General features: G+C 37.4%; 1 protein-coding gene across 2 annotated transcripts in view; it reads left to right on the top strand.

Annotated features, from left to right (window-relative positions):
* Positions 1-407: 407 nt before the first annotated feature.
* The window catches only part of ppp4r3b (protein phosphatase 4, regulatory subunit 3B), a 58,999-nt gene continuing 46,027 nt past the window's right edge, over positions 408-13,379 (top strand). The window contains exons 1-4 of one of the 2 annotated variants that reach the window (XM_080200404.1): positions 408-1,009; positions 1,378-1,433; positions 1,759-1,857; positions 10,349-10,972. In XM_080200404.1, the coding sequence (XP_080056530.1) occupies positions 868-1,009; positions 1,378-1,433; positions 1,759-1,857; positions 10,349-10,972 (921 nt within the window). In that variant the 5' untranslated portion in view covers positions 408-867. The remainder of the gene's footprint in view (positions 1,010-1,377; positions 1,434-1,758; positions 1,858-10,348; positions 10,973-13,379) is intronic. The other variant, XM_080200402.1, reaches the window with a different exon arrangement.

Below are 13,379 nucleotides of genomic sequence, written 5' to 3' on the forward strand. Positions count from 1 at the left end.
ATCCTTCATCTGACAAGTGGGGCCATCTAGACTCTCAACATTGGCTCTAATCTCGCTCAGTAAGAAGTCTCACAACACCAGGTTAAAGTCCAACAGATTTATTTGGTAGCAAATGCCACTGGCTTTCGGGGGGCTGCTCCTTTGTCAGGTGCGTGGGGAGTTCTGATCACAAACAGGACATATAAAGACACTAACTCAGTTTACAGAATACTGATTAGAATGGTCTTACTGTGTTTACCCCAGTCCAAATCTGGCATCTCTATATCTAATCTCGCTCCACCGATGCTGTCAGACCTGAGTTTCGCTAGCATTTTCTGTTTTTGTTTCGGATTCCACCATCCGTGGTATTTTTGCCTTTATGTCAATGAACTTAGTTGGGCAGCTGAAGAGGTTAAGTGTGGCTCCTTTAAAAATGCAAATCAGTAACGGAGCTGCTGTGCCTTTAAGTGCCGGTGACGTCGGCAGAGTGGAGGGGCGGCGCTCTGTCCCTGCGCTGGAGAGCGGGAAGCCCCGTGCGGGAACGGAATCGCCCGGATCGGGTTACAAGATGGCGGATGTTGTGCTGCACTGAGGGCAGTCGCTGAGGGAGGAAAAGGAAGGCTGGCGGGCCTGGCCTACCCACCCAACATTTAACGATTTGTACTAAACGTCTCTTTTTTCCCCCTCCGTCGCCATCCCTTTATTTATCGGCAATAACATGTCGCACGACTCTTTGCTAGTGTTTTTCACCATTGTAAAATCGCGGCGGTGACGGGGTGTCGGGGGGGGGGAAAAAGTGAAAGACCAAGAAGGACGGCGGCGGCGGCCCCCCCGTGGGAAAGGGAGAAAAAAGAAGCAGGAGAGATAAAGAAGCGTAAGGAAGGAAACATGTCGGATACGCGGAGGCGGGTGAAAGTGTACACGCTGAACGAGGACCGACAATGGGACGACCGGGGCACGGGGCATGTGTCTTCGACCTATGTGGACCGCCTGAATGGGATGTCCTTGTTGGTCCGAGCCGAGTCCGACGGTAAGAAAGAGGAGAACAGCTTGGAGCCGGGAGTCCTTCACCTCCACGCACTACGTGCAGCTACATCCCCTTTGTAAAAGGATCTGTTTTTTCTTTCTAAAAAACAAAAACCATCCTCCTCTTGTTTTGCTCCCAGGTGTTGTTGTCTTTCCAGATACTCACTCACTCTCTTAATTGTGAGTTTCCAAATGACCCCGAGTGAAAGATGAGCCCAAACGTTAGAATTGTGGTGAGGCCAGGAAAGTGTGTATGTGACGTTGGGGGGAGGGGTGAGGGGATGTAGATTTAAATGATATTTACTATAGAAACTAGTGTGTGTAGGGCATGTGGAAATAAAGTGTCCATTCTTTGTTTTCCACCCTTTTTAGGTTCGCTTTTATTGGAATCGAAAATCAATCCGAATACTGCGTATCAGAAGCAGCAAGTAAGCTATGTAAAATGTTGCACACATTGGAAAGATTTTTTTTCTCATTTTTAATCATAAAGGGAGCCACTCCAATGAAAAGTTCATATTTTAATTTAAAGTCATGTACAGAGAATATAGTAACTCAGTTGTTTGCGGTTTTTGTTCATTTTAAATTGCACAGTAATAGGTTCTAAATGTGTTTAGTTTTTATTTAAAGATCTCGTCATGCAGAATTCAATAGCTGCCAGATTACTCACTGCCTTTTTTGCTTTTGAGTAATTTATGAAAAATTAGTTTAAATGCCTTACAGATTAACAATCACCTGTGATCTCTCATAAAACAGGATACATTGATTGTTTGGTCAGAAGCAGACAATTACGATTTGGCACTCAGTTTTCAAGAAAAGGCTGGATGTGATGAAATCTGGGAGAAAATTTGTCAGGTATTGTATACTCTACTTAATTAACTGGTTGAATAGATATGTCGTGCTACTTCAATTAATGCTTTATTTGAGTGACAAACTGGAAGTTTGAAAGTAGCTTTTGGACAGGTGGCATGTTAGGTATTTTTAATCCAGTGAATAAAATTGGAAATCTTAAGGGAAAGACATTTTGTTCTGTTACCTTTTTTCAATCTCCTTTGTAAAAACTATTAGAATGTTTTTCTGTTGTGTAAGCAATTGCTTTTCTGATTAATGTCCATGGTTTCATGTATTAATTGTATTTTTACATTGACACTGAAACTGAAAGCAGTTTGAAAGCTTAATCTATTACAAGTGTTTTACCTCTCCTGTTTTAAGAATACAATGTCAGGATTTTCAGTGATTTAACTTGTGTTCTTAGTTAATTCTGCATTTATTTATGATTCTACACTCATTGGTGTAGTGATTTTACAGAAATAGTCCAGAATAATCCTGTGACCATAACCTGAAATTCCATGACAACCTTTTCAAGAATTTGAATAGGTAAAATATGGAAAATAGAGGCCGGTATCAGTAAACCTGTTCTGGTTTATGTTTTTAGTCCCATACCAACATAGTGATCAAGCAAGTCACAAAGTTGTACCAAATCCTGAATGACTGCAGATGAGTCAGTGAATGCTACCTTTGCATGTAGTATCCACATCCTGAAAATTTTAAATTATCAAATACCGTCATTCTGAACAGTGACTGCACTGCAGAAAGTTTCATTGGGTGTAAAGTGCTTTGAATTGGCCAGTGATTGTGAAATACACTATATAAATGCAGGGTTTTTTTTGATGAGGGGAAAAATACTGCAGATACTGGAAATCTGAAACAAAAACAAAACATTGGAAAAGCTCAGGTCTACCAGCATCTGAAGAGAGAAACAAGTTAACGTCTCAAGTCTGTGTGACTTCTGCAGAGCTGAAGATTAAAAATCCAAAATGTTTTCTACCAGTTTTTTCTAATTGTCAGTATGATGGTTAGATTATATACAGAATAATTCATAGTTGCGCATGACATGTTTAGTAAGGTTTTTCCGTGACTTTACCAACTGTTAACTGAACGGTTTGACTTTTGATTTTCATAGGGATTCCTTTGGTATGATCTGAAAATTCTTCAGCTGGAAAATTTTTAAACTGCGTATACTAATTTATCTCCCATGATGTTGGATATAAATTATAATATGGTCTCCCAGCTATTTCTGTTGTCAATTTGCCGATTTTTCTCTTTTTGCCATCTTCAACATTTTCAGGTGGGAGATGTGGCTGATGGAGTAAGAAGCCATTAATGTCTTTTGTTAGATAGTGTGGCACTCAACTCCTTTTCCAACGATTCCTCACGATTCCCCCCTTCCGTCATTTGTACTACTTTCCACTCCATCCCTAGTCCTTCAGTCTGTTTATAACTTTTACTTCCTCATGACTATCACTGCCCCACCCTCTTCTATCTGCTCTTCTGTATCCCCTTGCTATCAGTAATTTGGGACTTTAGGGCATCTTGTGCAATTTGTGGAGAGTTGATGGGTTAGATTGTTTAATGACGTTAATAAATTTACATAGGTCGTTCCCTTATTAAATATATGCATAGCAGTTCATAATGGGGGAGGGGACAGAATTTGGTCTTCGAACCTCCCCATTTTGTCCTTTTCACCCTAACATTTGTATCCTGTTGTTGCTGACTGCTGCAAATAATCCATTTCCCTCTTTTGGATTTAATTTCTAGTTTTTCATTTGGGCAGTAACCCATCACCTCTGGTTTATGGCACAAGGACCAAATGTTGGCAGATGGGATTAGGTGGGAGTTCAGGTTTTTCTGATGTCGGTGCAGACCCGTTGGGCTGAAGGGCCTCTTCCGCTCTGTTTCTAATACTGTACCTGACAACTTAGTTTTTGCTCTTTCAAGATTGTCAGGTTACAATTCAAAGTATCATTTGCAATGTCATTAGCAAGAAGATTGACCCTATCCCCTGAGTAGACCACTTAATTGTTACCTATAGAGATCCAAATGCTTGAATTATGAATATTTTTTAGCCCTTGCTCAATATAAATTTCAGTTATGCTTGTCATTTAACACAACTCATTTGTGCAGTAAGTTGTTAGTCATATTTTGAAAGAATCTTTTATTTTAAATTGCATCTACATTTTAGTGGTGTCCTTCTATTCAGGCCATTATTTAAAAAAGCCCCATGCTGAACACAAAATAGGACTATTCAAATTCGGTCAAATTCAGCTACTAATGCTTGTCTTTTAAAGTTATGTTATTACCTATTTTATACTAATAGTGAAAACCAGAAATTCTGTTACAGATGTTCTGTGTCTACCCTGTGACCATCAATTCAAATAACTCAGAACAAAGTGCTTTCAAATCCAAGTAACTGAAGTTTATTCGCAACTTTTGTTCCCAACTGTTCAGAATTTTGGCAAGGAGTATTTACTTGGTCCATTACCCATATGGGTTGGGCCCACATCATCACAAATATTTTTGTATTAATATATCCCACCCCCAGAGTGTTTTAATTTCTTCTTGAATGTTGTTTCATTTTACTTTAATAGCCACTGAATTTTCTAATTCTTGGTTATTGACCAGTGGAATTAATACTTCACTTTACATCTTTTGAATATTTATTCCCCTCTTACCTCTTCCAGTGTTTTAAATTTCTCATATTGGCATCATTCTAGTAAATCTACGTTCAACTCTCCTACTTTCCACAACACTACTGCTCCATCAAAAACTCTCTTGAACATTCTAATCGTGGCATGTTTGTTGTCATGTACGGATTCACATCGGTAGCAATACCGTTGTCTTCAATGTCCATTTACAAAACCAGTAGATTATACCCCTATTATAGCCTTTTTGTTCCCAGTCTTGCTTTGAATATCTGTTCGCACATCAGCGTTCAATTGAGAATTTTACCATGTAGAATACATATAGGTTAACCAAGTGCATTTTATATAAAAGAGACTTAGAAAGGAATTTTATAATAATCATATTATTTTCTTTCAGTTGAAGACACTGATTATACATGTGGTTCCGTAGGTGCTCGTGTCTTATTTGAATAGTGTACTGGAAATGGCATTGATTTGGAGTGGAGGTGAAATCGTCATGAAAACTAACTTTTCATAGCCTCCTCCTGCACTGTAGGGATTCTATTTGGCTCATCTGCGCCAACTCCAATCATGAGTCTGGTGATTTGAGTACTAGTATTTTTCACTTCGGATTCTCATGCTTTTGAGCGGGTAGGAAATTATGATTTTTGAGATTTGCCGTGTAGGTAACAAGGCTGACTGTTACAATTCTGATAGCTAAACACAATGACAGTCTCGTTAAAGGAAGCACATTATGTCACATTTATAGTTTGGGTTATAATTGGAATTGAACCATGAAGGATACATATTAAACTGAATTTGTGCAAGCATAGTGGATGTAATAGATGTATATAATTAAAAAGTTTGGAGAATATCTGAGAGATTTCAAATGATGACTACCAGTCATAACCTGTGATATTGTCTGACCTCTGATTTGAAGAATTATGCACTTGCCTATCTAAAAATTGTCTACAATAATGGACTTTCCAAACTCATCTGTATGAGTACATCAGATCCCAACACCGATTCAGAAGACACTACCTGGTAGCATTCCAATTCTAACCCATTCGAACTTTAAGATCATTTATGATTGTGTGTCCCTTAATGGAATAAATAGAAATGCCATCATGGTTATGAATCTGGCTGGACACAGAAAACAGTGCAGTAGTGGTGAATGTTGTTTTTCAAACTAGAGGAAGGTATTAATTGGGGTTCCCAAGGGGCCAGCCCTGCTTTTCTTGTAATATATTAATGAACTTAGGCTGGATGTACAAGACACCATTTCAAAATTTGTGCATAATGCAAAATTGGAAAAGTTACAAATTGTGGAGAGGATAGTGATAGATTTGCCAGAATCAGGCTGGTGGAATTGGTAGGCAAAGGTGAAATTTAATGCAGGGCAGCGTGTGTGTTATAACTTGTAGTACAAACGAGGAGAGACAATAAATAAAGGACATCATTCTAAAACAGGTGCAGGAACAGCAAACCTGGAGGACATATGTGCAAAGATCAGTGGTAATAGGGCAGATTGAAAAAGTGGTTAAAAGGGCATACAGGTCATGAGCTTTAGAAATAGAGGCATGAAGTACAAAACTTCGTAAGTTGAGTCTTTTGTATAACAGTTTCATCCTCAGCTGAAGCATCATGTCCAATTCTGGGCACTGCACTTGAGGAAAGATGTGATGGCTTTAGAGAGGGTGCTTGGAAAGGCTTGTGCATTTCCATGGGACAAGGGACTTGAGTTATTTCAGCATATTGCAAAAGCGACAATGTCCTTGAGGAAGAGAAGTTGAGATTTAAAACGTGCTCCAAATCATGAGGTCTAAATGAAAAATATAAGAAATACTGTTTTCTTTGGCAGAGTGAGAACTAGGGACACTGATAACTGTTTTACTGACTGGCAAAAGAGCCAAAAACAATGTGAGAAGTTTATACGTAGCAAGTGGTCAGGATCTAGAATGCATTGCCGGAGAGTGGTGAAAGCTGATTCAATTATGGCTTTCAAAAGGGAATTCAATGAGCATCTGAAGAGAAATTTGCAAGTCTAACGAATGGGACCATCTGAATTGTTCTTGCAAAGAACTGAACATTACAGGCTGAGTAGCCCCTTCCAGTGCTGTAATGATTCTGATCACTTCTCAACTTGGAGTTGGTAGATCTGTGGCGAATATAATTCAATGTATAGATTATTGTGAAGAGTAAAGTTTGGGAGCTGAGAACAACTTACAATATATTTTGAAGAAAACCATTCTTAATGAAATAGTAGAAGAACTGAATCTTGAAAAGGAAGATTGCAGTTGCAAATAAAGAAAGAGGAGGATATAGGGTTTTTAGTTGGTAGCTCTTGTATTTTCCAGTTAACTTCAAACAAATGAATATATGATTTTGTCTGTCATGTTCATTGTCCTAACTAGTAATAAATGATGCTCTAGTAAGGACTAGAACATGAAGGTTGTGCTGCTTTTGTGGGTTAGAGATTTTTCTAAAAAGATGGCCCCTTAACAAATATAACCTAGAATCCCAAGTCTTTAATCTAATTTGAATTATGTGATTTGTGTGCCAGCAACTATTACTTGGTGGTTGTTGTGGGGGCAGGAGGAGTGCTGACAAGACATAAAAAGAATGAGCAGAATGGTAATATTGCACTATACCATGTTATAGCCAACTGCTAAGAATTTGGTCACTAGATTTACTTCTGCGAGAATTTGCATTTGAACAAGTCATGATGGATTTTCTGGTATCTGTGGGGTTAGTGTGATGGGGCTTATTGGAATGGATAATGGCTATAGGTCATCAAGATGAGAGGAAATCTTTGCCAACGGTTGCATCGAGAGGAAAGGAGCAAATACACTCGAGGCATTTGCTCGAGCCAGAGTGTACTTTCTGTAGGTGGAGATAGTATAAATTCCTGGCCTCACAAGACAAATGCAGCATTCACAGTAATCACCCTCAGCTTCTGGACATCTTATTTCCTCCTTTTGATAGGGAGTGGTACAGAAAATTTCAAAATAATGCAGATTCTTAGTGTTTGCTTGGTGTTAAAAAGAACTGATATACTTTTACAGGTTATGTGCATTATCTGATTTCTGGTATTTTTGAGCAACAAATGATCATGTTGGTTAGAGGTCAACTTGCAAATAATAATTTTTATGGAATATAAAATACTTTATGTTCCATAACTTTCAAGACAGTTCAACCATTTTGTTAATGTTCTGCCCTACTAAGTACCATTTTATTAATTTGAGTTGCTTAGAATCTTAAGAATTTAAGCTTAATTGTCCCAAATGTAACTTTTTGTTCAATCCAAATATTCAACATTGGTATGCAACTTAAGTGAGGTGATTAATGTCAAATATCTTTGCCTCAATCATTTATTTAAGCAGTAACTGGATGCTGTAATTAGTGTAATTATAAAGATAGAATTCAGATTCTGATAAAAATGAAATCAGAAGCCACGACTATTTTATGAAGAAAATTGAAGTTGCTGAAAGTACATTAATTTACCAAGTGAGGGCAGTATTGATTCTAATGTAAAACCAGTCCATATTCATCTAGTTCCTAGTGTTATTGGGACTGATATTGACATATGGTTTTGTCCGTTAAATCTAGTTATCAGTTAATGAATAGTTACAATGTTTTCATGCCATGTGCAAAAGAAATGTAGAATCTTTTTTCAAATTGATTAGGTGCAAAGGTCTGTGAATTCAACTTTCCCCCACACAGATACTGGCCTCCAGTTGATGTAGAAAGATACATAGAAACTATTTCCCTGCCAGGAGACTGAAAAGCCAAGACTGTTTCATTTTGCTGTTTGTAGGACCTTGCTTTCTGCAAATTGGCTGCTATTCTTTCTGTATTACAATAATTACTGTTTTAGATTTTTGTTATGTAATTTGCAATGTCCTGAAATTATGATGGGTGCAGTATAAAAACAGCTTCTTTCATTCTATTTTAGATCCATATGATTTAACATAGGCTCATAACTAACTAATCCTTACTGGTAGCATATGACATGAGGGAGCTTGAAAGGGCAAAACACCTTTTTATATGAATATTGAGCTGTTAAATTTGTTCTAATTATTATGCAACTACTTTTGAAGTGAACTTTTTTAAAGTTCTGATAAATGTTTTTCATTGATGTTGAATTAAATTGTAGTTTTTAAAATAGTTTTAATTCCAGTCAGAATCAAGAAACAATTATGGCAGGAGGGACAATCAAATGACTCAGCGCATTGCCATCAATCTTTACTTAAGGCCATGTATATTGGAAGGACAAGATTGATTGGGGTGATTTAGTCTCCCGTTCTCTTCACAGGAAAATCCCTGGCTTTCACATTTGTCAACAGTGCTGCAGTTGATTTCACTTATTTGCCAAATTAATATTTAGGTCAGTGCCCAAAATTGCTATCATGCTTGGACATTTGTATTTCAGTTCCATGTACAGAATCAGTTTTTGTTGCTGTTTGTTTTGGCCCTGCTCTTGTATGACACCATTAATACTGTTAATGAATTCCTCCGTTCTCTCATTGTTAACGCATCTAAAAGAATTCTCTACAAGTAAGGAATTGAAGAATTAGGGTCATGTTTTTTTGTCTATGACTGCTCTTCTGGATACATTTAATACATCTCAATTTTGCTACCAAATAATGTTTTAGATTCTTTTTATAGCCCTAGTAATGCTGAATTGTTGAGAACTGCTTGTTTGTAAAATGTGCTTAAAATGGTATTTTGTGTTCATCCAGCATTCTTTTTGTTGGTTACTACAAAGTTTTGCTAGAGCTATGAATCTAAAAATAAATGTTAAATCAGAAATTAATTTGGGTCTTTCTTTACAGGTACTCAACGTTCTATTTGGAAATTATTTTAAACATGGGTGTATGTTCTCTCCCTCTGCATGCTTGTCCTCTCTTTCTACTGCACGCTATTCCCATTCTTCCCACATATTCGTTATGATTTCGTTTGTCATTCAGTGGCATTTTGTTATACTGTGTGGTAGTGCCCCAGCACCTTTGTATCCCTTTCTGCCAGTTTCCTTCGCAGTTGAAGCACTCAATGCAGCGTTTAAAAGTTAATATGATGTAATTTTACTCGATGAAGGAACTTAGTTTTGATAGCAAATGACTGAATTTATCAAAGTTCACAACTGTATGGGGTGAATTGAATGTTGGAGCAGTAGTTGATAATGCTGTGGAATAAAAGATATGGGATCCAACCCCGATTTAGTTGGTCTTGATCTGAACAATATTAGGTTGGTCTTGAAGCTTATTGAGAGTTAACATGAGTATTCGGTGATAGTAACCTGAGCTTCTTAGCGGTTGGCTGTTGGGAACATTGCAGACTATCTTGGAGTTGACTGCTGTGCAACCTTGGTTGACAGAAGAGTGGGTGGCAAAAGGACTAAAACAAAATCTGGCATTTTTGATTTCCTGCACATTCTGCTGTCACGTTTTTGGTCACAGCTTTGCTGTATTTTGCTATTGTAAACTATTGGCTGTTTTGATGTTTGTTGCATGCTCTAGCCAGTCAACTTTTGTGGGCCATGTTTCAGAAGTGTGTCAGTTCTGTTACCAAGCTTATATTCGCTAATTGACCATGAGCAATTTACTGGTTATTTTAAATCAATGCAAAGGATCGTGAGCTTCTGTCCCCCGGGTAATATAAAGCATTTCAAATTAGTGTGCACATCAGCCAAAACAGCCAAATTTTAAATTGAGGAATTGCTTTCTGTATTTGAAGAAAAAACTAAGAATGCTAAATATGTAATATCAATGTACAATTCGGGCTAACTATTTCTAGCATTCTTTACAGCAGGTTTGCAATGTATTTAATTTGCAGGTTGCAGTAGCAGAATACATTTCAAATGAACCCTTTATTGGCATTCACAGGTGCAGGGACGAGACCCGTCACTAGATATCACTCAGGACATCATTGATGAGTCTGAAGAAGAGCGGTTTGAAGAAATGCCTGAAACCACTCATACAGTTGATCTTCCACCATGTGAACTAAACAAACTGGAAGAGATTGCCGACTTGGTAACCTCAGTTCTCTCCTCTCCTATCCGCAGAGAGAAGTTAGCACTGGCTTTGGAAAATGAGGGCTACATTAAAAAACTGTTGCAGCTATTCCAAGTTTGTGAGGACCTGGAGAACACAGAAGGTCTACATCACTTGTATGAAATCATCAGAGGCATTTTGTTCCTCAATAAAGCCGCACTGTTTGAGGTGATGTTTTCAGATGAGTGCATTATGGATGTGGTGGGGTGTTTGGAATATGATCCATCCTTACCTCATCCCAGAAAGCACAGAGAATTTTTGACCAAAACAGCCAAATTTAAAGAGGTTATACCTATCACAGACACTGAATTGAAACAAAAAATTCACCAAACATACCGGGTGCAGTATATCCAGGATATCATTTTACCCACCCCATCTGTATTTGAGGAGAACTTTTTATCCACGCTAACATCATTTATATTCTTCAACAAAGTGGAGATTGTTAGTATGTTGCAGGTGAGTTATTCTATAAAGATTAACATTAAGTTGATTTTACAGATTTGATTGCTGAAAACTTTATGGATATATTGGACCATTGCACTCATTCATTCCGAGAATCTTGGGGGTTCCCTCTTGTGTAAAGAAAGATTTACACTTTGGCAATCATATAGGCACTTTATTTTTGCTGTTCCTATGTTCTTTGAGCAATTAATGCTTACCCCCCTCTCCCCACTTGAGATCAGTTAACATTGGTTTTCCCCAACCAATTATAACATTTCCAGGCAACATTGCTCATTTCCAAATGTATTTGACAATGATGTTTTTACAATGGAGAATAGAAACTTTAGTTCGCATTTGCATTGCACCCTACTGACGGGAGACCAAAAGTTGTAGTTTGGATTTCAGCTTCCCTGCTCAAGGGGAGGGTGGCTGAAACGTTAACTTTTCTTTCTCTTTACAGATGCTGACTGACCTGTAATTTCTGGGGGTTTTTAAAAATTTATTTCAGATCTCCATTTGCTATTTTTCCTTTTATTTTTCACTCTGCCTAGATGAAACATTAAATTTTCTTTTCCAGGAACAAATTTACATGTGGCTGTGTGACTGCTCCATATAGTTAAATCTCAAGTTTGTTTCATGCTGATGCCAGTGTCTGGCCTGTCTAAATGTTTAACTTGATTTTCAGGTAGGTTTAAAAGAGTGTCGATGGTTGAAAAACTATCCAACCACCTTTGAACATTATTTGATTGGATTTACGCTCCATATCCAAATGGAAGTGATGAGTTTTTCTCTTTCCAGGGGGTGTCTGCGCGTGCATGGTCTCTGTCCCCTTTGAAGAATTTTGGTTGGATCCTGATTTTGTATTTACACTGCAGATTTAGTGTTGATGAAAAGCAGAAGCTCATGATGTGGCTTAATGAGGATGAGCAGGCAGGGATTGGTGCAAGTCTGAATATAGGCAACTACATTTTGGAGAGGTTTTGAAGGGGATTTGAGGGCAACAAGAAGGGAAATAAAGTAGTCATGTTATGAGTGTAATTAACACTTTTACCAGTGGAGAAAGAAATATCTTTTAATCTAAGCATAAAGTCAAAAGATACCAATTGCGAGAGAACAAAGTTTGTTTAAACCCTTCAGCATACTGATAAGGTGGAGGAGATCAGTCACAATTTTCCATGACTTGGTGTCAGACAGATTGCTTGACTATAGAGGTTGTGGCAGGATTGAAGTGGAGAAATTAGATGAATTGTCAGCATAAATGATCTATGGTGCTCCATGTAACAGTTAATAGGTTAAACCAGACCATGTGAAATGCTGGTGTCCTGTTAATTATTTTAAAAATTATGCCTTATTTCCTAATCATCAGAGAACAGTTGTTATCACCTGCTTATTATGACCTGACTTCATTTCTAACTCCTCTCCATTTGCTTCAGAAACCTATAACTGTATAAGTGTCATTTTTCAACACGTGTTAATGTCCTCCCGTTCTCTGCAAACTGAAAATGTGGCTACCTGCATCATGCTAATCCTGCTCTTCTACACTGGCAGGTTGCTCAGGCCATTTGAACATGGGAAATGATGTTGCTGGCAATTATGGTAAATCTTTAAAATGCATTAATTTCCTAGGGCTGGCTCTGGATTAACTGCAGATTCAGTCAGAAGTCACAATCTTGCTAATCTCAGTGGAGCTACTTCAATGTCTCAAAAGCCTACTCGAGTTTTCCATGACCTTTTGATTTTCAAAATATTAGGATTGAATGGACATGGTGGCTGTAGGAACAAATTGTGGTCATTTCTTAAATATCTGATGAGCTAAATTACATTTTAAATAGTATTTACTCAAATGTGATTTTAGTTTCTCCACACTTGCTAAACCTGTTAACACTGTAGGGAGCATTTACTATCAACTGAAAATTTACTAAATCATGTTAAAGTAAATAGTTAAAACATGATTTTTTTTTCGCTATTATTGAATTATAGTTTTAAATAAAATGTTAACTACTTTGAGTATCAGGTGTGGTTTTTAAACATTATGGCATTATTGATACTGCAAATTTTGGGAATACATTGGTGTCTTTCTGAAAAGGTTGTTTGTTGATGTTCTTCATCATGCCCTGTTCTTACCAAAGGAGTGACAAGACTTTAAAAGTGGAAGGACTGTAAAATGGATTTTCCACATAGCCCATAAATTATTAGAGAATTGTTGGATAACTTCCATTATTTCATGTTGTGGGTCTCTCTATGTATTTGAAGTATAAATATTCATACAGTTGCATTTCTAGCATTCTGAAGCTACAGTGTGCTGGTAGGAATGAATGAGGCAGAAAAACATAACAATTTTATCTACTGGAAGAAGCTTTAGGATTGAATCTACATTATGATTTCTTTCCGAATAGCAATAGGATTATTTCAGAAGAAAATT

Source organism: Carcharhinus amblyrhynchos, chromosome 12 (assembly GCF_965287045.1).
Source record: "Carcharhinus amblyrhynchos chromosome 12, sCarAmb.v2.hapA, whole genome shotgun sequence".
NCBI classification, from domain to species: Eukaryota; Metazoa; Chordata; class Chondrichthyes; order Carcharhiniformes; family Carcharhinidae; genus Carcharhinus; species Carcharhinus amblyrhynchos.